The sequence below is a fragment of the Hyalella azteca genome, unplaced genomic scaffold (assembly GCF_000764305.2).
Source record: "Hyalella azteca isolate HAZT.00-mixed unplaced genomic scaffold, Hazt_2.0.2 contig5956, whole genome shotgun sequence".
In the NCBI taxonomy this organism is placed as follows: domain Eukaryota; kingdom Metazoa; phylum Arthropoda; class Malacostraca; order Amphipoda; family Hyalellidae; genus Hyalella; species Hyalella azteca.
The window spans coordinates 250,537-276,965 of NW_025936130.1; the positions used below are offsets into that span (position 1 = coordinate 250,537).

A 26,429-nucleotide genomic window follows, 5' to 3' on the forward strand; every position below is an offset into this window, starting at 1 on the left:
ATGTGATACCAGGTATAATGAATGGTCTTATCTTGCCTTCTGGCAAGATATGCCGCACACAATAACAGCAGCACCAACTGGAGGTAAACCAGCTTCCATGGTAGCAATTAAAACACCACTGCAGCATCACCAAATCACACAAGGCGGGGATTTCAGTACAGTGCCTCGCCTCGCATTCCAAAGTTTTGCTATTGAAATTCAGTGTGAGGAGAGTTTGTTCGAGACAAATAGTAAACTTGAACCGTTCAGTAAAAGTCAACAGTCACGTACCAGTGGAATAACCTAGGTTGTAAATATAATAAAAATATGGGAATCGACTTCACAGAAGCGCGTGACTCGGCTAATGTTAACATTTACCAAGGTATAAAGAGTTGAGAAATTATATATGGCTTCATTTTACCTTGAGATGAATGTTGGTTCATACATTAAAACGCGAAGTCGCCTTCAAGTGGGAGGCGTACAATAAGGAAGCAAAGCGAGTAAAAAAGATTAACCAATGGTAGGATTTGAGGTTGAATTTATCTGGCTTGCAATTCAACTTAAATACGGTCGAGGTGTTTCGTCTAGCGAAGTAATACGGGAAACGCAATAAATTAAGAACACTGATTACATTACAAGCGGTGATGAGCATTAAAAAATAGCGTCCAACAATATGAGGCTAAGCATTTAAAGTGAGCACAGGGCAAGTATTATACAAAATCAAATACTTACACGAATTGAAACTTCCGAAGATCGTGATTGAATGCATGAATAAATTAAGGGGCGAGTGGATAAATTTAAAACTCCTCTTGGTACAAGTTAAGAATAAAGTCCCGGACAGTGTAGGTACGTCCGCTAATTTCTTCATATCTATTTAGTTTTCCGCTAACAATTCATTCTCATGGCGGAAAGAATAGACTCGTTGACAATCTTCCGAAACCTAAGACCAAACCCTCAAATAAATGTTGTACGTATTAACGAAACCTTCAGAAATGAATGTTCGCATGAAACCGGATCTCGCAATAAATCTCTATAATTCATTCTCCAATTTTACGAATTCATATAATTTTTCATAAATTCCATTACTCGGCCTCGATATGCAGTTGTTTTGTCTGTAATGCAGCCGCCACCGCCGCCATGTGCAGACATGCAAGTCACGGCTATAAGAACTCATAGACTTATGTGACCAACCGCACGTTGTTGACGGCAGTGATGGTGCAGCTTCTGCAAACCAAACTATTCAGAACTTGAAGAAACGAGGGGGAGGGGATGACAGTGAGACTGAGAAGTTTGCATTTGAAAAAAAAGTATAGCAACATCCAAGCAAACACCTCCACACATTCGCGAAAAAACAATTATAAGACATTGTGGGCGTTCATTAGTCTTGCTTAAGGTGGAAATGTTAATTTACAGATAACATATCATTTCATTACCAGTTCACTTTTATAGCATGCAAAATGATCCTAGCAATAATTAATGAAAATACAAAGTTTGTACAAAATAACCTTGCACGGAAAATATGCCGAAAACACCGGAAATCAGGTTAAGAACCCGGTCTAGCGCCAGTGGCCAAGGCCACATGAAAGCTATTCACTAATATCTATAAATATAACTCAATGACTTTGATAAAATGCAAGGAATATAGCTATATAGTGGCTAAAAGAGCTCGTCACTATACAAAAAGTTGCTAATAATATACAAGGCAAGCTGTATAATTTGTACGCCCTATACAAGCGGCGTTACAAAGACGTACATCTACGGGCCTACGGCCGTGACACGCGTAAGGTAGGTGAAAACAATGAGCATTGCACCATGGGGCCAATATCACATACGCTATGCAGTCAACGTGTATGAATATTCATGCATCGCCATTTCACCGATATCAGATTTTCAAGGCTTCACCCTTTTTCTCTACCATCATCATGGGCACTAACAGTAAAGTATACAGGGAAGGAGCATGAGCCTTAATTTCAATTATTTTTCCTCTCAAGCTCAGTTCACTGCATGAAAATGCCACTCATGCACCTTCACAAACAATTGCAGCTCCGAGAATACCGGGAGATAATTATCTCTGGACAATACTTCCCGAGGATAATCGTTACCTCTATTGAAAAACATCCCATTCGTGAAATTCAATGCTAGAAACGTGTAGACAAAAAATTCCGAACGTAATTGTAAATTATTTGTTCGACCCAACATGTAAAGAAGCTTGCTCGAAGAGAATAATACATCCAAATGACAACACTCCGTATGGTCTGACTTCAATGAAATTTAATCTATCAAGATGCAAGCAATTGAGCTTTTGAATCCAAAATTTTTCCTGCGTGAATAAAGAATTAACGCCGACTGACTGAATAAAGAATCAACAATCAAGTTCCAAACCCATGATATTCATCACCGCGTCGTATTACATAGTGTTTGTGCAAAATGTTTGTTCTTTCAGTGCCGTTTATTACAAGAAAAAATTGCAGAGTCGACACCTGTGTAGGAGGACTATAGTATTGTCAGACGGGAACATTGTCCTAGCTTCTATGCAAGACAAACGTCTATGTCTATTGTCGTTAACAAGGAGGTGCTCTACAATTCACACAATTATTGTAGAGTGAGTTGACAGTTTTCACTGACGCCTAACAGATACGATAGTTCAGTATTATTCAACAAGATGCAACTTCTTGCTTTTAGGCTATAATAAGCAATGAAGGCTAAGGGGAAAATGATGTAAAGCACGGCTTAACGCTTCTGAATATCACTGCTTGGTTTGATACTTAGTTTCTTTGGCTTGACGCAAGTGCCTCCTACCGTCATAGCCAATGACAAGGCTCGTTTCAACAGAACACAACCTTGGCGGTCATAACCTAAATCCTCGTTGGCCGCCGCAAGTGACAGGCAAATGAAGCAGGATTGCAGCCAACAAATTGATGGACTTAGTTAGCGTCGCGCACGAAAATAGAAAATACAAATCTACACGTTCAAATTTATGAAATTAAAAATTCCAAGAAGCGTTTTTAATTTGTCATTGAGAGAACGTGAACGAAACGCAACGTAGTCAAAATAGTTGAGAGCAAAAACGTATCATAAATCTGAACGTGGTAATACTAATCCGTTGTTTACTTTGATGTCGTGAGCTTGTCTAATAGACGTTAACTTTAATACTAATGCGGAAGTCAACTTACGTTCACATGAATTCGCCACGTGAATGAGACTCCCACTCCACCCACAAGTGAGAAATGCAAGGTATGATGAACACAAGAATTTTTCGTCTTTTAGCCATTAGACTTGTAAATGCAACTCATAAGGACTGCTCAAGGGCTAGGTTTAAGCGCAGGTAAAACTATCGACTTTGTAAGTTTATTCACGAGTGCTGATTATGGAAATTTCAGTAAAAGAAATAAAAATTTTCAGGAGCACACACTTGCATGATGCATATTCTTGATCCTCGTATTGTCGAAGATGCTCGTATATTAAAATTAGCTTGTAGAATCGACCTCACAACGCAAAATAACCATCATCCACTGTAAAAAAAATTACTGTACAACGTTGCAGGTCATTGCTGTGGTGAAGTCATTTTTCAGCACGCAATTCAAGGCCACTTATGACAAATTCACTTCGTTGACTGTATGGAAAATAACCGTCAATTCAAGCAATATGGGGAAGGGGGCAAATGTTATCAACAGGAAACTAAACAGAAAATAAATTATTTTCAAGCGTGGCTAAAATCATTAGAAGTGAATCTTTAAATGAAGAAAATTTTGAAGTTGGGTAACGTTTCGGTCAAGCTGGTCATTTCCTTCCCATGTGCCGTTACACATGTTCAATCCCAGGAAATATAGTGGCTGACCTTGCCCTTATAATACGCAGGTATTTCCACCGACGAATGGTCTTCTACAAAGTGAATGCTGATCTCGTCTGAGGACAAGGTCATCAACGCTTAGAAAACTAGAACCAAAAGTTATTAAGTTGTCAAGAATTCTGGAAATTTTTTAAAAATAAACAATGCAAGCGTAGAATAAGCACGTCTCAACCATGAAGAATAATGAAATTCGAAGCGAATTAAATAAAACGCTTATGTCTTAGCTAGTTTTGCATTTTTTCAACAAATCAAATTTACTATTAATAGTTCTAACGTAGATTTATGAAGCATCCTTGCAAACCTAAATTAAGTAGACGCAATTTTTTCTCAACTGGAAGCTTTGGAAGTGCCGTCTTACGTGTAGGCTTCAAACAGTTTCTCCTCAGAGTTCTAGAGTATTGAAGTTCAAGTTCGTGTAGGCTTCAAAGATTTCCGTAAGAACCACTTAACATCATTTTGGTAAGCGAGTGCCAAGACTTCATATTATACTACGAGGGTCATCTGCAGTTGCATGAAAATTGAGGTTCTGCACGTCGCTAGAGTACAAATCACATACGATAAATAAGGATCATGAAAAATTCATACATTTTTTTCATAACCTCATTTTTCAGTCAGAAAGTACGAGTACCACGCTGATGGGTAAATAAATATTTGGTAAAATCCAGGCTTCTTGCATGTACTGAATTGAACTACAACCCTTATTACAAATAAATGTAACTTCATGGATATGTGCATTATATTTTTTCAAGACCATATCCTCGCTACCTGAGCTATAGTGCACCAATATACAAGACCTCGATCTGAATACGCGGAGGACATTTTTCGATAAGTAGCGATACAGCCGATACTAAGAGGTGGAGATACCAAGAGGTATAGCGATGCTTTGCATGCATCAAGCAACATCAACAGTAAACTAACTGACTAATATCTACCTAAATTAATAGGTTCTAGAAAATTGATCTATGATAAACAGTTAGACGAACACATAGATGTTTAAAAAAAATCAATTCATAAAACTTGAAAGAACTGTGTTTTGTTTCAAAAAGATCAACGATTTTCACAAAAAAATGTGCCAAGTATTTAGAAGTTAAATCTACACACGAATAATTCAAATTTATCAAGTACCTTGATGCGCCAGATGCAGCACAACGCAAATGTGAGGTTTACTGTGAAATAAAGTAAAAAAAAAATGTACTTGTAATTTGACCGCGAATAGGCTCCTATTAAGGCTCAGTAGCAAGCAAAAAACAGACGGAGGAAAACTCTTATTATAAGCCAAATAAATCATTTTAATAGTTCCTCTAGAAGATATGGTACAGGAAAAAAGTTTCCTTGACCACGACCGACTTTCTTATCAACATTTTTGCTTTCAAATGGCAGTGCACGGAAACGGTTGACTCAACTCAGCGTGCAAAAGTTGTCATATGCAATATGTGTTATCACAGTTAAACCTTCTTCCTCATCAAGCGGTCAGTGACATGTCGTCGGCTAAGTCAAGAGAGTAGAAGGAGCCATCAATGAAAGAGTCTGTGGTAGACAAAATTAAAATTCGGATGAAGACAAGTCCAATCCTAATCTAAAATAAAGAAAATAGTTCAAAACGTTAGCTAGGCAGTCGAACGACGTTAGTGAAAAAGCATTGTGCCTTCAGCTTTATTTCAAAGAAGTACCTAACTGTGGCATTCCTGACAGACAAATGATGCGCGCTTCCAGAAGATGTACGAGCCACCAGTTCTACGAATCCTGATGCTGGTATTTTACTACTAAGGAAGCAATCCAGGAAAGAGGAACCGCGATAAAAACGTTAAATAAAGGAGCATGCAAGCGTAACTAAGAAGTCTGCGAGCATCTGCGCAGGATGGATGCGGAGGATATTTTGAGCGTGGAAGTTGAATGGTCGAAATTCCAGTAGCCGGAGGCATGCGCAGCATGACTAATAGCTTGAACGAAACGATCGGCGGGGAAATTACGTCCAAGAGTCGCGTCGGCACAACTTGCCGTCGGCATTGTAGTCGTTACTGCCGAATTGCTGCATGCCGCTATAAAGATCTCACAATAGCGTAATTTTGAAGATCTAACGAGCCAACCTCAACGGTGCAGCAGATTCATCATCATCATCCTGCTGCAACCAAATGTAATCTCATTTGGGTAGCTTGACAAGTTCGTGGTAAAAGATAACAATTACGTCATCACTCATCAAAAGACCGCCATTATGATGTCCTTTCACTGGAGTAAAAAATTAGGAGATTCCCCCAGGCAAAAAAAATATTTACACAAGATTCAAAAAATATTTAGTATGTACATTACTAATGGAAAACCCCGTCTTTAGATCCGTCAACACAGAAGTCTGCGAGTCATCATTCCGTGAGCGGGAGGGCGCTGCACTGACGGCGATCGAACATTCGCAGGAGGTACAGTTGAGTATTTACGTCACCGACAGACGAGGTTACGTGGGCAGTCATAATAATACGGTTTCGAAGCAAAATCTGTGAATCCTAGAACCACATTATAAATCTGTTTAAAATTCACGCAAAATCTTAGTCTTTGCGAATGCTTAAATTCATTAATTAATGACCAAATTAAAGTAGTCTTGGCTGATTTTTTCGACCCACAATAAGGTATGATACACCATGCTAATATGTTAATTAAAGATGGGGTCAAATCAAGTTTTTTGGCAACTGAAGAAGCCCATTAGCCGCAATTTCTATAGGTTAGAATTAGAGCGGGTCATGTATTCAAGTTCACGAAACCAAGGTGGGACTACTATTAATATCTAAATAATCAGACTTCTGTCCATTCTAGTGCAACGGCTGCAGTCATTCTATCTACAACGTGCAACAGGAATTTCCCTCAAAAGTCAGCTGAAACTTTTTAATTTGGGATGTTAATCTGTAGCGTTCTGAGTAAGCAGGAGCACGTGACTTCAGCTCGCTAGCGCCAGAAAAACTTGGTCGCCTCTGTACAAGACGGCGCGGTCAGACGGGAACGCTTTGCGTTACCTGTCGCATAGGACAGGTATCACAGCTGCTTTGCGTTACCCGTCGCTGCTTTGCGTTACCCGTCGCTGCTTTGCGTTACCCGTCGCTGATTTGCGTTACCTGTCGCATACTGCGTGCGACTTTCGTTCCCAGTTTTGTGAAATAATTGGGTAGCAGGAACTGTGTGGGTTCCAACGTCACGCAAGTAAATTTTTTTTTTCACATAAATCAAATGAAATTGGATTTATGTGAAACAAAGTGACCGAACTGCTAACATTAGTTCGGTCATTTTGTTTTGTCGAGGGGTCAAGATAAATGTGAATGTAAAGTAGCGCATTTTCATACAAAAGCAAAGGATTTGGTTTTTGGATTTTAAAAATCGTTAGTCAAGGTTAGTCACTTCTTGAGCACCTGTGACAAATAGAGGAACCAAAATAGAATATCAAATGGAAAAGATGAATGCAATGCTACAATGCTAAAAGAGAAGCAGATACATGAAAGTAGTAACTTCGCTGTTGAATAATGCGAGATCGCTGAGTTCGTGTCTGAATCTCATTAATTACTTCTCAATGACCAGCAGAGATCCCTCGGTTTCTCGAACAGTGGGAAGCTTTATGCAACTGCTTTGTTGTATTAATATCTGAAATTTGAACGTGTTGGGTTTCAACTACAATCGCCCTTACAATGACAACAGTTAGCTCTTCCTGAACTAACAAAATCGGTAAGTAAAATAAGTATATCGTGGACATAAGGTGGTAAATTGGTCAACATAAGCCGAAGTTCAATAAAGCAAGAGGAAATTTCGTCACAACGCAACTGACTCTTTTTAATCCGGAATTTTTGTAACGGCGGGAAGCTTAAATAATGGTCTCCGTATTGCATCACATTCTAACGCTGCGCTTTCCCGCACTGCAAGCGGCCACTACAGCGCGTGTTAGCTTGCAGTTTATCTATATAGCACTTTCATTAAATCCGATGGACATCAACCAAGTATGTGGCTCCGTATCCTGCTGCAATGAGGGAACAATTTACTGCCCTGTGTTACACGCACATTATAGCTAGAGGCGGCAGGGGCGTTGACATAGCCAAAGCGAGTTGACATAGCCAAAGTTAGCCTACTGTTTTGGGCTGGTATCCGGTACGAGTCCCAGAGGTCAACAGCCAATTGGAAATTGTGACTAGGATTCTCATAGCTGTCATATCTTATGACAAGCTACACAACTCTGGTAATACTAACTATCATGTAGGCATGACATTTACATAATTGCCATCATGCTGTTTTTTCAACCCTGCAGAAATCGACTAAGCTAAGCGTACTCTATTCTTGCATGCATGTGTCTATTGCAAAGTCTGTGGCTTCATAGAAATACAATTATCGATGACTGTTGAAAATTATTCTCTCCACAATTGTGTCAGAATTACAGATCTCGATCAATATGAAAGTTATTCCAACAACTTGCCGTTGGAAGCTTTTGACATTGTTGGTCTTCTGTTTATAATAGAACGAATTTCCTACTAAGAAATCCGAGGCGAACTCAGGTCTTTTCCTTTCAAGACGCATTTAATAGCCATTTCACTACCGATTAGTAATATACACGCTGATTCTGGAAACTAATAACTTGAATTTAAACACATCATTGACGCATACGTACCAACACCATTTTAACCGAAATAAACCGGAAAGCCAGGCACTAGCAGATTCGATTGATTACGAGACCGCAAGAGCTCCAGGAGGAGGCACGGTTAAGGTTACACAACAGGCCTAACCCCCGGTTCCACCTTGAGAAAAACGTGCCACGTCACTCACGCAAACAAAGCTTAAGATTTGTCAATCATGACCAAAGATGATGACGGCGTTAGATCGATGTCTGCGCGAAGAAGTGATCATTAACGCAGAAAATATCGACGTGACATTGTGAAGTCCTTGCTTGTATCTCCGCACAAATACAATATTGTATGGAGTTTGAATTGCTGCTGTAAAAAATAGATAAATAAAACGTAAGCACAATAATGTATATCCAGAACGATTTCGGTAGGATAACCAGCCTTCATTTCAACTGACTTAAATTGCCACTTAACTAGTGAAACCGTGATCGCTATAACAAATCTAGTAACACTTTCACAAAAACTTATGGAATTTATTCATCCACTCCTAATTTGGGCGTTAGCTGATAAAAAGACATCTTTCATAGGGCAGATTTTTTTCTCGTAAGGAGACAACTTTGAAACAAGATTGATTCGAAGTATTTAGTTTTAACAACGTTTATTCATCGTGATTTCCATGTCAGATCCCTGGTATCGACCGATATAAATCATCAGTAACATCTGTTGCAAAAATAAATAAGTCGTTTAATAATTATCAAAGGATACTCACCCAACATGAGGAAAGGCGCCGCCATGTTGATGCCGATGAAGGGCACGCCGATATATATGAGAAGTCCGAAAGCCGCAGCGCACGAGAGTCCAGCGCAAAGGATGCCAGCGAGCCCAAGCAAAGTCTTGCTTCTGACGCAGTCGCCCATCATGACTGTGAGGAGGCAAAAGACGAGTATGATGGCCACGGTGAGGCCGAAGTAAGGTATCACAGAATGGGTGTTGTTCTCCAGCTCGGTTTCCAGCGTGCGGGACGTAAAGAACGTAACTATAACGTTATCCATGTCCAAGTCCTTGAAATCAGCCAACAGCTGCTTCTCCCAAAGTGAACCCCTGCGACGAGAAGAAAAATAATGTTATCAGTTCGAAAGGTTGACATTCACAATATATATAACAAGAAAACATTTCTAATATACAAGTACAAATAAAAATTTACGCCGCGCCTAATTCGTTACACTGCTACATGTCCTGCAGTTTTCTGATACGGTGTTTGCATACATAAGCTGCAAAGACTAGCAAAAAATCAGTTATATACAATTCAATAGAATTTTGAAGAACGTGCTCTTGTTTCCTATATTTTCAGACTATCAACTTTTGTGCCATTTCAATTGTAGGTTAATAACGGCTTATTCCAAAAACTAGTCCATGTACCGTTCAAAGGTATTGTAATATTAATGCTGGGACGATAAAAGTCTCCTTGTAAACAGATATTTTTAGAATATCGGTTAATGTTTAAAAAGACACAGCAAGAGCAAAGTTGGAGTGAAGAAAAGATGCACGTGCCGGTGAGGCAGCGTATTCCCGTCATGATAGATTTACTTTCGATCCACGATCCTCGACATTTCAACGATTTTGAAGGATACTCACATCCTGTCCTGTCGAGAATCTTGCGTCCTGATCCAGTAATAGAGAGTGATGGCCTTCACGGACACAATCGTGCTCGAGTTCGACGTCTCGATGCCACCGAAGTGGAACGGAAAAACGTACGATTCGAAGGTCCTTGGGTTCAACATGAACGGATAGGTCAAGTTGAAGGTGTTGTTGTTTATTTCGGGGATAAGTTCCCCGATGTCAAGAACCTGGTTTTCGAAACACTCCTCGCCCCAAATGGCGCAGAGATCTTTATACTGAAACTTTCGGCCTTCTTCGGCAATCGTGACGTTGTGAACCATTTGATCGACAGTCGATATGTCATTCCAGACTTCCTCTCTCAATAAAGATCCGTTGTCCTTAGCCACCATAATGAAGCGAGCGAAACGTCCGTTCCTGGTCACGCGAGCTGGATGAAAGTCCCATGTAAAGTTGACCTTAAAAAATTCCTCGACGACGGCACGTTCTTGCTTGGCGCGGCCATTGGTCGGAGCGAAAAGATACTCCGGGTCATCCTCGTACTGGATTCTCTGGAAGCCTGTGGCACAGATAGCAGTCAGCAGGATGGGGATGATAATGTAGTAGCCAGTGTTAGTAGCGATGTTGGCACCTAATTTGTAGAAAGATCGGTTCAGGAACGAGTCGAATTTTTCCAGCCACCACCCCATTTTGCGTTTCACTGGCTGTGTTGTTTCAGACGACGACCTCCCGAAGGCAGCGCCGGTCTCTTCCCACCGCGGCTTCTCGTTAATCCTGCCAGAAGAAAAATTATTATCAGTAATGCAAAAACACTATAAATGAAGTTAAAAAAAAATACCCTAGTACTAGGGTATTTCACGAAGCCCCAATAAGTGATAAAAAAAATTATTTAAAAATTTTCGCCCATCTGCAGTTCATACGAGCGGAACAGAGCGGCATTTAGTTCATCAAACATTTTAGCAATGCCCGAAAGAAATTCAAACCGCTTCGCTCAAGAACGACAACATAAGAAAAAATGAGATAGCTACGCAAAGGCATTTTTTCGTAATCACTGGACGAAGTTCAAGTCTTTCTAAAAAAAACTACCGATGTTCTGCCGAAATATTTGCGGTCCTGGCATTTTAAATAGGCAAAATCAGCGCCGGGGCACCGAAGAGCTGCGTCTCTTCTAAGATAACTGGAATTCAAGAAAATCACATCGACGGCGTGTTACATTAAAAAAATTTGACACTTTGTATTTCTTCTGCGATTCAAACTAGCTCATGACACTAAAATAATCTTAGAAACTCTACAATAAATCAAAAACGCGTCATTCATTCTCTAGTGCTACGACATGAATGCATGCATTGCTCTCAACAGCCGCGGCATAAAAACAAGTTCAGTTTTTAGTATATAACTAAGAACCTGTCAAGCATCATGACAACAGAATCTGTACGATTGAGCTCATAATCTGAGTAGACACGATCAACATCATGGTTAACAATCTACAGTTTTCAACATATGCGGTCAGTATTTTTGACCGTCTATTACCATTTGAAACTTTCATGGACAGGGGGAACAGATTTTTAAAAAGACACATTAAGGTTTTCATTTTTATGCATCCTCGTATATATCAAAGGCCATGAAGTCACCAACAAAGTGATGTAAGGGAACAAGGACACGCACTGTTGAGCCTCCATGGATCGATGAGCAGCAGCGCGGTCGAGCGGCGGACTACAGAGGTCTGTAGTCCGCCGCTCCGTCTTATAGCTCAAACCTGCAAGCTCTGTACCCAGGGCTGCAGTGTGTCCGTGACAATTGGGCATCATGACTTGGCTTGTTCAAGTAATCTTCTGATATGACCAGAATGACCTCCACAAACAAATAACTGCGTGATCCATGGACATATTGGTGCTTTATTGTTTGTTAAGTCATTGCTCATTGGAAAAAATTGTGAATCACTATGACATTATTCTAATCAGTAAGAACTAAGTGATAGAATCGAACGGGCAAATTGAAATAGATACCCAAAAATTAATATTCTTTTAATGGGTTCAACTTATGACCAATTTAATCTTATAACTCGCATCATCCATAGTATCCGAGGCATAAAGGATTCGAATAAAAGCTTTAATGGATTACTTCTGCTTTATACTGAAGCCAAACGACGGTAGCAAAGTAAAGGGAATACGAGTGGTATAGGTATTGAAAACTTAAATTGAAGCACTCACTACTAATCATCAAGCACGGGGCACAAAATCACTATTTTGATCATTCAATTTATTGATGCATAGCATTAGAAGAACAATATTAAAAATCTAATTCGTTAAGTCACACTTTAGATATTCTACGTTTATTTATTCATGCAGAAGACAGCTGCATCAAGCAGTACAATAGCCTTGCTGTGTATCGAGGTCGTCCTACAATAGGAACAGACCACATATGCCAATAATAGATGCTAAGAAAGAATATGAGTCCAGATGAACTTCCTTTCTTATAATAATCGAGGGACGACGATCGCGGCATGACCTCGCACACCTCGGAGACCTTCGGTAGTGGTTGAAAGTCATGGCGACCACAGCGGTTCTTCACTGGGACTTCCTTTAGTTCAGGGTACATGGCCTCCGGCTGCCAGAAATATAACAGTTCGTAATTGAGGTTGTGCTGCAGCCGACCGGCAAACGTGTTCTATTCCGTAATAAAATATGAGCAACAATTAATAAAAAGATACTTCATTATTTTAATTATTACTGTAAAACTCGTCTCGTTACATAATGCCAATTACGGTTCAGTTCGATAGTGAAGCATTAACAACACCCAAATCCACAGTCCTCCTGGCCACTGTAGTAATCGCAATGAGAGCAATTTAACCTTCAGTCCGCCATCACACCTAAAAAGTAATTGATATTTTCTAAGACGATTCTGGCAATTGCACGCAACGTATATTATTCGGATATTTTGATACTCTTACAATATACTAATAAACTCGGACTAATTCAAGGTCTCCACAAACGTCCACAGTACTGCTCTTAGTAAGCCATTACGTAATAATGCGACTGGCAACCAACATTTCCGATTTCACGCATGGCGCAGTATGTTTGACGCTGAAGTTCGTAATTTCAACAATGTCAGTACTCAATGAACCGGTTTCGTTACACCAGTGATGTCGAGAGACGACTTGGCCGGCACGCACAGCAAAAAAAAGCGAAAAGGTAAGCGTAAATGTTAATAACATTGCATGGGAAAAAGTTCTGATAGTTTAATAAAATAGTTGTTTCAAGAAATAGCAATCACCTTTATAATGAAAATCAGAACCGAAGAATAGCAGGATTAAATACGCGGTCAAACGAGAAATAACTTCCGACAATCTAGTACTAGTAACCAGGACTACCTTGACATGACTTGATAATTTACAAGTTAAAGGAAACAAAAACTAACAAATTTTCCGATGCCTGGAAACTTTTAGATCTCTCACTATAAGAGTGTACATTTCACGGAACGGCATCATTGGAGGAGGGTTACATAATCATCAACGTCATCATCCGACTAAGTCGTAAAAAAACTAGCATGGTGAGTCTGGGCCGGACAAATCATCCGGTTCAAACATTGAGACGGAAAGAGGCGGAAACTAAAGGTTAATAACATTACCAGATTCCAGACTAACGTTCCCGTTCACCGGACAGCACTGGATAATACCAGCAACAGGTTTTATCGAATGCTTTGATCCAAGGCAACGATGGGCTGGAAAACCCAAGCAAGTCGCTTGATTTAAATTTTAGAAGATGAAACTAACTGACAGCGCCGAGTTCCATCCTTACTTGACAGAGCAAACAATTTTCAGTACGATTGAGAACTTTACACTTCAAGTGCAAAATATGAAGCGAAAAAGCGGAGCTTGTTGAGTGTTGATTAAAACGAACAAATGTAAACAAGGGATTTATCAAGAAATTGACAAAATTCAGTAAAAAAAGTGCCATAATATTGAGCATTCAATCTCGTGCAAATAATCGCTTTGTTATTAACGAACAATTATTAGTTAGCGATCCTCGACTTTAAAAAAAAAGATCTCAAGTTAATCCAAGGTTTTGGTTATATACTTGGCTGCTGCGAATGGAACTAAAGTCAGTGTAATAAACTCACGGGTGCTAATAATGATTGGGGGCGTTGTTAGTCGTTCAGTTGGCGCTAGGGATTCGTCACAGGAAACGGAAGCGTAATTATTGCCCATAGATGAAATAGGTGGACAATTCAAATAATTTATGCCGAATATTGCACGCATATTTATGCAGTTAGGTGGCTGTTCGTCAAAATATCAAAGATTTGCAAGCTATGCTCTTATCCCTTTAACCAAACTTTCGAAATCGAGAGCTCTGCTTTATTCCTAGGAAAATAATTCCAGTAATTAATGATCGAAAATGCAATCCTAATAAAAAAAGAACCAAGTTAACAGATATACACGAAGCTTCAAGACACTCACCTATCTTCAACATCCTGAGGTAGCGGGGAATTTTCGTGGGAGGATTTGCAAGAGCTAGTTGGACTGGTGGGCACCAACGAGGCAGTAGGGGAGGAAGAGCGAGGAGGGGAGGAGGTTTGAGAGGCAGAGGAAGACTTATGAAGAACTACTGAAGGGCATGGAGAAGAGACTGAACTCCTGGGAGTTGGGCCTTCCGTAAACTTTTCAAGCTCACAACTCTCGACAGGAGACATCCCACAATTTCAAACCTTTCAAATTGGGGTAATGGGGTTCCTTGCAAAGAGTACTGTATCAACTTTCTAAACGGCAAAAGAGAGGGGCAAATAATTTACATCTGAATTTAAAATGTACAATTCAATGAAATGCAAAAATGAAACGTCACTTCTCGAATGAATGGCGTGCATTCTATCAGTGACAACTTTCTTAACTCATTCAACCTATACCATGAAAAGCATCTACCACCAAACTTCCCAGGTAATGTTCAATACGCTGAGTCACTTAATACAATATACAATACAATAGCGTTTTCAGCGTTTATTAGGCCGTAGGCCTGTCGCCGATTCTGAACATCGCAGAACATTCACAGCATTTTGCGGTCTAACTCGCAACTCACTGCTACAATTTTGCTTTGCCTAACCGCCCGGCTTCCTTGCCGATTCTGACCAGAAACTGGCGCACAGAACTGGGATCGAACCAGCACCTCTCTGCTCCAATCTTGGTAGGTACTCGGAACTTTAACCACTGGAACAACCTAACTGAAATTTTAGTTCCGTCACAGTCTATTGTCAGCGCAGTTTTTCAAACACGTTATCCAGACTCAAGATGTGAATTGAGGTTTAGCATATATCAACGGTCAAGTATTGGATAATCTGTGCAGGACACCTCGATCAAGCAGCACTAAAGATGTGTAATCAATGCAAGAACCAACAATTTTCTTTCAAAAGCGTTGAAAAAGACGCGTCTCCCAAGTGAGTTTCATACAAGAAAGATCACGAGCGGCCACACATTCATAAGGGAGTTTTATTCCAACGACTAAGCTCAATTTTATCATACAGCACAATTCCTACACGCTGACATTGCTGAAGGAGTTTACAGTGGCTAGAGCATGGGCGCAATTGATCTCACAAGTTTTCTACCTCAACAGAAACTAGTGTAGCAACTTGTATTTGCTGTGCAGTGCATCGGTGGCTTTGTCCCTTTAAAAAATCCCGTCTAGAACCAGGATGCGGCGTCTAATGACGCGATAGTAATTATAGTAATTAAATGTGCTTGTTTGGACCAGATAATTTTTTTTCAGGAACGTTCCGGTAACCAATAATTGATCCACGCACTTTTTTTCAAATCCAATACGCATTCACAATTAATGAACTAGTGATTGTAGCTCGAGAATGCAAACATGATTGATCTGATCAGAACTCCGGCATTTAGACTAAGGAATAAAAAAATAGTTCAATCGATTCATGCGTTACTGCCAAAAATATGATTTCGCACGCCAACGATTTATTTTCTGAAATTATTTTCGCTCTTTTATCGATATCTTTCCCACTCAGTGAATCGTAGCTAAGCGTCCGACTTCTCGATTAAAAGTAATTGTAATAGTGAGCTTTCTCTCCAATTGTAAATGTTTATCGTCTAATTTTTTCAACACATTTCAGTTCCCACAAAAAAAGTTCAAAACAAATTAAACGGATCTTGTACATTGAAATGTCAGATAGTGTTGGCTAAGTAGTAAGCAGGAAGCAAGGATAAGGTCAAACGGTTCACTGCGGCTGAATAATTCACTGAAGTCCTGTCACCATTAAGCGAAGTTCATTCAAGTGCAGCGGCGTCTCACAAGCAACGATCGCCTAGAGCCCTACATCCGTCGATAGTAATGCACAGTGCACACTGCACAGAACGCAACAAATTCTACAGGCGCACAAGTTGTATGAAATAACCCTTCTTCGCACTTCACTCAGAGCTACTGGCTGCAATTGAAACCTCGTTTACGTAAAAAATAATTTGAATTTTTAGAACGTTATAAAGGTAATCCTCGACAGATTATCATCGAAATTGCTTGGGCTATAGTTATACTAGATAAATTTGCAAATTTCAAGAAACGAAAATTACGAATCGAAACAATGCATGTATTAATTTATAATGACCCCCATATGCGACATTGGTAGTAATTAGTAATTCTTTATTACGTTCAAAATATTGATAGAGTAAGTAAGGATAAGGAGAATAAAATTTGGGTCGACCAAAAATGCGACGTTAAAACAAATCCCGCAATACTAATAGAGCAAACGCAATATCACGAACATAAACCGTCTAAAGCTCATAATAATGGAATAGCAATAGAAGTGGCCTCGCATTAAGCAGGGTATTCTGGTAGGAACCGTCATTTTAGTCCCTCCAGCCTTGCCTATCGATGCAACACTCCACACAGAGGCACACAATAACAATCGACGAGTCGTCAGCCATGCCGACTGTGGCGCTTGCGTACCGCCTACTGAATATAACTGGTCCTCGCGGCCGCGCAAGCCGTACTGACTACTGAGTCAGTGAGTCAGTGGTACTCAGTACAGCTCGCGCGGCCGCGAGGAGGTCCTTACTTGGTCAAGCCATGGTTCGTACTCAGTCCGTAGTACCGAGTACGGATCATGGCGGGACCAAGCCTGTTGCTCTCGTTTCGGACTACCTCAAATCGATTATGTATATCTACCCGCTGCAAGCTTCGCTGGGTCCAGTGTCAGTTCATCATATTCAAGCTCTGCTCCCAACCGGAAGCGGCAGGACTTCAGCGATCCAATGCCCTGAAGTGACACCCTAATGACTCGATTTTACAAGGAGGAAAAAAATGCAGACTGGTATTTAAAAATCTTTTCAATCAAAATGCATTCACTTCAACTATAATTTTCTAACGCATATGCTGACTGAAGAATGGAAAAGCTAGTAAATATTCACACCTTAATTTATGACGAGGAATTATCTCCAAAGCGTACGTATTTCAGTCATATTATGACTGAAATGAGCTATCACTGACACGCGGACAGATATCAGGCGCTCGCAATTCCTAACCATGGTTAGATAGGCTCATTCAAAAGGTCATAGTATCCTCTTTCCTTGGTGAATTCATATGGGACACAAAAATGGCACACACTTCGTATCGAGGCACGTGATCACAACGAGGCGCTGAACATACGTGGCGGCTGTCGTGGCGACCAACGCCGATTGGACCAGCCGCAGCCCGCAAGGTTAAAATGCAACTAAATCGAGATGCGGCAAAAACTGCACCATTAGGACAAGATGAGAAGATTGCGTTTTATCAAGAGGTCAATAGAGTTTAGCTTTAGCAAGTATAAGGATCAATTTGTTCTATTCAAGGATCATGCTGGATCATCCAACTAAGAATTACGCGAAAAAATAACTAAACGAAAGGGAGAATTCTTCAAAAGCTTATCAAAAAACCGATTAAACCTTTCAATGGTTAACTGTCAAAAAAATTCCATCCCGCAATTATTACGTTGAATGGCTGTAAAACAGAATTAAACTTGTGGCTTCTGGTAGCCACTCACACGCAAAAATTATCATAAGTTGTGGATAAATTTTCTGCACGGACAAAATAAGAGCCGAACAATTGGCCGAATAAGGAATCGCTTATTTGGTAGAATATTTACAGGCAAAATCTCGACCGTGCAAATAACATTTTCCCATAAATTATCAAAATAAATCTGTATTATAAATCGAGTTGTAATCGAACCATATACGAAACCTTACACTTCAGAAAATATCCAAGGAGCCGGTATAAGTACCATAATCGATTGCAATGAATAGGAAACTAAAAAATACGTCACGTAAGCCATAGAAAAAAAAATTCAGTGAAGGACGTACATCGTAGAAAACCTTGAAACTCAGACCGGTGAGGCGATGCGGCTTTCGTCACGTACCACATACCCCAACGCTCAACTTTTTCTGCCCAAGATGCGGTGCAGCACTAGCGGCTTCGGGACAGGTTCGTTTGTGCATGCAACCTTCGGGTACTTGGTATAACGCTCATGGACCTCCTACCTAGTCTCAACTTATGTACAAGCAATGAAAATTCTCTGGAGAATCAACATACAAGTCTTCGCTCCGAATTCGAGCTGATGGATGGAAATATGAATGCAATTTTATTAGTGAACCCAGGAATCAAAGTTTCAGCGGTGGAAAGAAAGCTTAGTGAATCAATTAATCTTATAAGTTCATGTTTTGAATTAACAAATTCATGCAAACTACACCCCAGTCCAAAACGAGCTGTGTGCCGAAGTTATAACCAATGATAGTTTTCATTTCATAATTAGATCTGATGAATTTTCGAGTTCAAGGACTAATAGCATATCTATTGCAGCGGCAATCGTGTCATTGAAAAAAAGTTAGCAAGGGTGTGGAATGCACAGGATTGGTTCAAATTTTCTAATTCTTGTTAACCCATCATGTTAAAATTACGCAAATTTATTAATAATCAATTCAATAATTAATTCGAATTTATTATAATTTATTTACAAGACACCCAGCTCAGGCAACAGTGTAACTGACAATTAGATTGAAGCTCAGCGTCTGCACGATCTGTTGGAAGCACAAGTGAACGCCCAATAACATCTATAAAATATTAAATAGCCAAGAGTGTGCTCTATAGTTCTAAAATGCTTCAGGGTATCTCGTACTAAAAATTTGTGAACCAAAAAGCAATGCGCCATGGTCAGTGCAGGTAGAACGAAATTAAAACTTCATTGATGACCAACCTCATAGACTCAACTCCACAACGACAACTTCTATACAAAAAAGAACTGCAATGCGTTAATAACCTTTAGAGCACAAAAAGATTTGTCACTAGCTTCAATTACAGAAACGCCTGTTCGGAAACAAATTGGCACACAAAAAGTTACGCTAAAGAACCTTCGAGGTCTTGTGCTTTGCTCGACGCGTCAAGAACCTGTTCAACAAAAATGGGCGCGACATCCCCAGCCCAACTGAACACGTCGGAACGCAAGGTCGCCTGGCGCCTCCTTGACACGTGGTAATCGCCTCTTACTTTCCCTCTCAATAACAGAAATAATTACTACGCCGCGATTCAACCTACTTTTGTATGTAGTGTCAGTATAGACTGGTACAGCTTCAGACTCAGCTCGTGTATATCCAGTTATTGTTATTACCTTGAAAGGTGTCGCATAATTCCAAGATGTCAATAAAATTTGCTCATTTGAAAAATGTAAAAATGCTATCATGAACATGAAAATTTTCCCAACAAGGAAGCGTTGCATTCTGTCAATAAAAAAAAACAGGTTCACTGATCAATGTAAAGGTTTCATAATTAATTGACACTTGAAACATCAACACAAAATATGGCTGCAACTGTTCTTGATTCCAATGTTTGCATTTACAAATTAGTACAGAAAATATACAAGAGTTTCCGAGGGGGTTTTTGGGACTGAGAGGGTTTTGGGTTTCTATGAGTTTTTCCAGAGTTAGGTAATAAAATGTTCGTCACAAAGTTATAGAATCTTATGGCATTGAGTTGTAGAAATGTTTGGTAGAGTTGTAGTGGAAAAAATTCCAAGTAGAGGGTAAAGTAATAATACTTCACTTCTAATACTCCCGTGCGTTTAATGATCAAATTATACAGTCTCGCATCAAATGCGAGATATAGAGCATGGACCCGTCTTAAAAGAATCCAGCAATTCCTGTGAACTTTAATGAACATTTCTGGATAAAATATTAATTATTTGTCAACTAGTTGAAACGAAGTGGAACTTGTACATGTAATAAGGAACGAAGTGTGTAGAGAATGCAGCAAGAATCACGTGCAGCATCCACCTCAAACGTGCAAGCGTGGGTAAAAAGTTCAACTTATAACTTCACTTTCGCTACCAGGTTCAGGCGATGCACTTCTGACCTCTCGCATGTATGGTGGGCCACGTAGGGAAGAACTTAAAAAAATACGATTGAAGAGCCACAACTATATAAACGTACGTGAATCTCACTAAACTGAGCCTTGAAACACGCCGCAACAAAGTTGACAAATATTACCGAAGTTAACCAAGTGGCTAACTACGGGTATATGGCAACAAGCATTAAGTTACCGGTTAACCTCGGTTCGAAATCAGGGCGTTGAGATCGGCGGCAGCCTCCATCATGACACTTGGTTCAAAAATATATTCATTCCTACAGCAGCTATGATGTCTAACAGAATCTGCAATACCGTACAATAATACATTTTTGATAGATTCCACTCTGCCACTTACAATGAGTATACAAGGATCTCCATCACGTCGCTAATAATCTAATCCGACAGCAAGCCATCATATGATCATGTACATAAAAACCACTCAAAACATAGAATGCCAAATCAACAAATTTCAATCACGTTTCAGCGTAAGCGTCGAATAGGCCTTCAAAATCGATCGACCTTCTCGACACTTAAGTTTAAATGTTCATGGAATCAGGGATTCTGTACAGCTGCATAAGCGAGTCACTGGTCGAGGCGTGGTTAAAATTTCTTCTCCACTTGAAATTTCTTCGCCACAAATCTTTCTTTGCCACTGCGATGGCTGGCTTGAATATTGATGGGCAGACTTTAGAAGAATACTCCGGACTTCATAAACATAAATTACGCGTTGAGAATTGTCATAAGGATCAATAGTAACCTACTCAGTGCTTCCATCAAAATATGCAAAGATAATCTCAAGAATCAAGCCACAAGACTAGTCAAGTAAACCGAGTCTTGGTTGGTTATTTTCAAAAGTATCAGTCATGATCATTTTTTCTAGTGCTTTGAAGTTATTTTTTTAATTCACTGAATAAAAAAACAAATCATCGATAAAACAAGAACTCCCAAAAATTATAAGACCAATATCCAGCGCACTGCGAAATCCAACGGATACCAAAAGTTATAGGAACTTCCCATTCAAGAAGTTTGATACCAATTCATCCTCATTGCTTGAGTGTAGGCGAATATAACAACCTTGCCAAGTCACGATTGCATCTGTACAAAAATCTGCAGTGACCCGTGCCTTGACGGTCGTCGGGTGAGTTTCTAGTCAATTCAATGCACAAAAACTACTAAGCAAGCTGCAAAAAGAAACAGTCCCTCTCACCAAGAATCGTATTTTTTCGTTTGAAATGTCTGATGGCAACACGCACAGAAAACGGTATTTTAAGCGAGGAAGGTACCGAGAAAATATCAGTAGCATTTTGTTAAGTGCAGATGCGAATTTATGTCAAGCATTTCTTTGTATTCTGCAAGGAAGGTACCGAGAAAATATAGGCAGCAATTTGTTTAGTTTTTGTCAAGCATTTCTTTGTATTCCGTAATCCAGGATCTCTTCGAAACGACCAAGACCATAATGCGGACCAGTGTCGTAGTTTCCAATTATCAGGATGCAAAGCTAACAGGTTTTTTATTTATTGCTGAAATATTAGAAACGCTATACGGCTAGGCAGCCGGCGCACCAGCTGACTACTAGTTTGTGTTCTCAGCAAACTGTAAGCATTACAAACAATTAGATTTACGGAAACTAAAAAAAGTATTGCGCAAAGTTCTTCCTTAACTTAATACCATCGAAATGTGAATAATTAACGGCTCTTCTACAACATGTCCACGCACCTATTTCAAAATAGTTGAGTTTCAAACAATCAAGTGTCTAAACGCGATGGACAAGAGACAAATTTCAAAGTAAGCATCCATATAACGACGCTTTCGTGTAACCGAAGCACCGAACGGGATCGATTAATATTTAGTAATAAAATCATGCATGAATACTCCTGTACTTTTTGCAAAAGCAAAAAGTTCAGCATTCAGAGCAAGATCAAATGAAAAATAGCATAAAATAAGGCACTGATGACGACCATAAAAAGTGCATGGGAAATGCACTGATACATGACGACCATAAAAAACGGGTCACTCTAGCAAAAAAATACGATGCAAGGTCAATATGTTTATACCGCTAATTTAGGACCGATTCACTCAAAGTATAAATTCCTTACTAATTTTCACCACGCATGATGTTAAATGGTTTTAGCGTTAACTGATGTAGACTAATTTAGATGAAAGACAACTTCCTATATCATGAAATTATCCATCACATTGCTCCATGGAATATAGGGTGTACGATTCATCTAAAGATATTTATAGGCGTCTTCTTGACTAACTCACGACGATCTTCAATAACTAAGAAATGGTCATCACAAGGCTAGACGAAAAAAACTATCTGCTGGACGGCGCAGCTTCAGTCCAACAGATCGTTGACCGCAAGTACCGGGTGACCTACGCCGTTAACTATACTGTGCTGTTGGCCCTACACACAAAGCTCCGGTGCGGCCGTATCCAACACAAATAAACACCGTTGGAAACTGACAGATAATGCTTGTCTTTTTCAAATGAAAGAATCTAAATCCACGAAACCGCCATTAGTATGACATGAAAGGCATCTAGTATAGTGGCCAGTACACTCGAGCCAAAATTAGGGGAAAATTTTCAATATAATACCTATAATATCAGCTTTAATTCAATCACAATCTGAAACAAATGTGAGCATCTAGTTTTAGTACAAATAAGGAATTCGTATAAAAAATTCAATTTTCTTGCGGGCTCGATCAATTTATAGTAAATATATGGAATCGGTAGTGCTTTGAGGGTGAAATTTCAGACTGTGCCAAAAGTTCATCGTCCAAATAAACTGTTTCGGTTGGCCTCTGAACCTTGATAATTCATCGATTGTAAAAAGTTAACACCTAAAAATTCCCATAAACTGCTTCATAGATTGCAGAAATAACCGAGCCATTCAAAAAGAAATACATACGAGATATGATCATCAGTTCATGCCATCAGCAGCGTTCTTGTCCGAGTGGCAACACCCTGCAGACGCAGAGAGAATCCTCTTACCGTGTTTTTGGCTGTCATGAGATTACCTACATCTCTGGCCACCATCAATTCGGCCAAAAAGTTTCTGCGAACTTCAAATGAGAAGGATTTCTTAGTCGGCCACTCACTATATTAACAAGGACTCTTATAAACGTTTACAAACTAGTCCATCGCCATCGATCATGGACGGGAATTCAAAAGGAACGTTTGGCGTCAATATGGCTGGCTAGCCGAGCAAAACCGGCTCCGAGTTCTTGAAAGGGGGCAAAACGTTGCTTCACGTGGACGTGGTTCAACTCTCTGCAGCAATGCGAGGTGAAGCTGCCTTGCAACACAAGTTGTTGTTACCAGTTCGATGAGGCGGGCCACAAAGTTTGCTATAGAACAGTCCAGGATCTCATGATTACACAATCGGGACACGACAGCCGCATGAGAATTGTTACGCCTGCAACGTAGCACATCGTATTTCCATTTAAGAATGCGTAGTTCCATGAAGCTCCGTGAGGTTGACTGTTCCCTTAAAACTTTTATGCGTTAAAGAAACCCAAATGCAGAAGTTAGTTGTGGGGGGCGAACATTCGGTTCAACACACTAAATTGTGGTTGAACAAACTAACTACAACTACAACCGCAAACATCGAAATAACAATGAGCAACGCGGGTTAAGAATGCAAACTCTGGATTAGGTTGACATTGGCAGTATTGGAACTCCACCAGTAAAATTAACTTGACCAAGTTTTATGAAAATTCGATCCCAATATCCAGAAAAAAGTCACTTTATTTTTAGCCACTGTTGAAGACAAAGTAAAAATGTTGAATCACGAATAAGTACATGTAGTCTATTACCTCCAGTTGAGATACCATTCGGTCCCAGACCAATCTTGTCACGTCTAACTGACCGGTTCAGGATTCTTGGCTGCTGAGGCCAATGACGAGGCTCGTGAGAACGTTGAAGTTACGTAACTCACCCAAGTCATGATACTGCAAAGAATCGAGTCGGAAAACTGGCGACCTGCAGACGACGAAGGCGACCTTGCAGGTTCCGGAAGCGCGCCGTTTCGCCGTACGTCTATTGTAGTGTGCGTGATAATGTGCAATACATTGTGCACACTGAGCTTTTCTGCATTATGCACCATCAATACTCCCCGACGTATGATAACGTATGCACACAAAGGTATCAGAACCATCAGTATAATCGAAAAACGTCTAACTTTACCGTTTATGTAAACCAGCAAATGCTCATAAACTATCGAGAACACTTCTTCTTTGTCAATTTTCATCCTGTATTGTAGCTCGTATATTTTGAAATTTCATTCATTATCACCATAGACAGGATTAATTAGATATAGCGATTGTATCAAACTGGTCAGTAACAATGCACAGGTAACAGAAGTTGTGATGATTGCTCGACAAGTTATCGTTAATTACTTCCTACCACCACGGACTGGCGCAGACTTAACCTTGTGTTTTCTGACGATCAGGCCAACTAGTGCGAATAGTTGAAGCAGTCCCATGTTTGGACAACTTGACGTCCATTCATCTTTCAAAACTTAATTAAAAAAATATTTTCCAAAACCCGACAGTCGAAAGTTTAAATCGTAATAATCGCAACTCCAGGGTCGCGTGAATAAAATTCAAAGACAATTATTCACAACCATTGGACATGTCAAGTTGCTATATCAGATCGTGGGATTCATGAATATGAACTAAGCGCACATGCACTTCCACTGTATCAAATCTGGCACTCCGTTACAGTGGAAACAGTAAGTACTTGCGAAGTTGAGACTTGCGGTATGTGGAGCTTCCGTAACATAGCGCAGATACAGCAGCGCCAATGCTTCCAACACTTTCACCTACCGTGGCACAACGATGTCACCTGCAACAGCCAGCAAGCGTTCCTTAGTACAGTTCAAAGGGCAATGCTGCTCTAGAGCCCTCTAAAATTGATAATGATTTTTCCTGGATCAGTAAATACATTGGGCCCACTTCATCTAAATTTAAAGTTTCCACACTCGCCAAAGTTAATGTAGCTGTAAGCGAAGCTGAGTGTTCTCTAATTATAAAATCCATTGCATACTTTTCTGATTATCATGTCTACGATAGTAAAATTGACCGCCGATTTGTTTATTTCATTACATAGGAACATCAAAGACACTGGAAAACAGAGACGACGGTTCAAACAAAAGATCGGCTGCGTGGAGCCGTGGACTACATCACCATAACAGAGAATTGTCTGCTTAGTCACTTTCTGCACATGGCCTAAACAGCCAAGAATTGAGTCAGAGCAAAAGAGCGAAAGTTTCTCGCGGACCGAGATGGACTGAACCACCTGCTGCCGAATTTTGCAACTGCGAAAGAAACTTCGGTTACTGGAGAACGCATTGAGAGGCGAAGCATCTGCGAGATCAAAAAGCGCTGCTGTCAATGGAGGATGCAAGAGGCAACAGCAAATAAGGTTCGGTCAAATTTTATCCATGGCGTTTAAAATCTTACGCTGATTTAGAGCTTCCACCGTACGAATGCGCACGTGTATCGGTAATTAATTATATCGCGTGACCTAGTATGGAACAAATGTGAGCCATTAATTGGTCAAGCCATACGTATGTACAAGTACATGCACAACTATGCGAGACGAGTTACAGAATATGGTTGTTGAAATGAGTATGTCCGCGAGGTTAGGCGGCAGTATTTTCTCATGAAAATGATCCTGTAGTACAGCGTGGTTATTAATTCCAATTACAGCACTCGTCGAAGTTTTATTAAACACAGTATTCCCAATTATTTCCCATCTAAAGAATCCAATTGGAAATAATTTCCACAATATTACCATTCTGATAATTATTCACGGTATCCAATAAAATGCTTAGTTTCTACCGCTCGCAGCCCGCGGGGAGATGCCTATACTGCAACAAACCTTCAATGCACCCGGTCATTCGAGTGCATCTAAATTCTAAATCCTCACACGCTTCCCTACAGGAGTGACGCTAGATATCATGTGCACATGTACAGGGCAAACTGTGGTATATATGACCTTTTCACCCGGCTTAGTTGCAGGTTTTAGTTT

At 40.0% G+C, this 26,429-nt stretch overlaps 1 protein-coding gene across 4 annotated transcripts in view; it reads right to left on the reverse strand.

Moving 5' to 3' along the window:
* Positions 1–26,429, reverse strand: part of LOC108671169 (patched domain-containing protein 3) — a 72,095-nt gene that overhangs the window by 12,783 nt on the left and 32,883 nt on the right. For 2 of the 4 annotated variants that reach the window (XM_018158662.2, XM_018158660.2), the window contains 2 exons: positions 10,048–10,803; positions 9,182–9,513 (listed from right to left, as the gene is read on the reverse strand). In XM_018158662.2, the coding sequence (XP_018014151.1) occupies positions 9,182–9,513; positions 10,048–10,718 (1,003 nt within the window). In that variant the 5' untranslated portion in view covers positions 10,719–10,803. Of the gene's footprint in view, positions 1–9,181; positions 9,514–10,047; positions 10,804–11,694; positions 11,736–14,485; positions 14,761–26,429 lie in introns of those variants that run through there. The other 2 variants (XM_018158658.2, XM_018158659.2) reach the window with 2 other exon arrangements.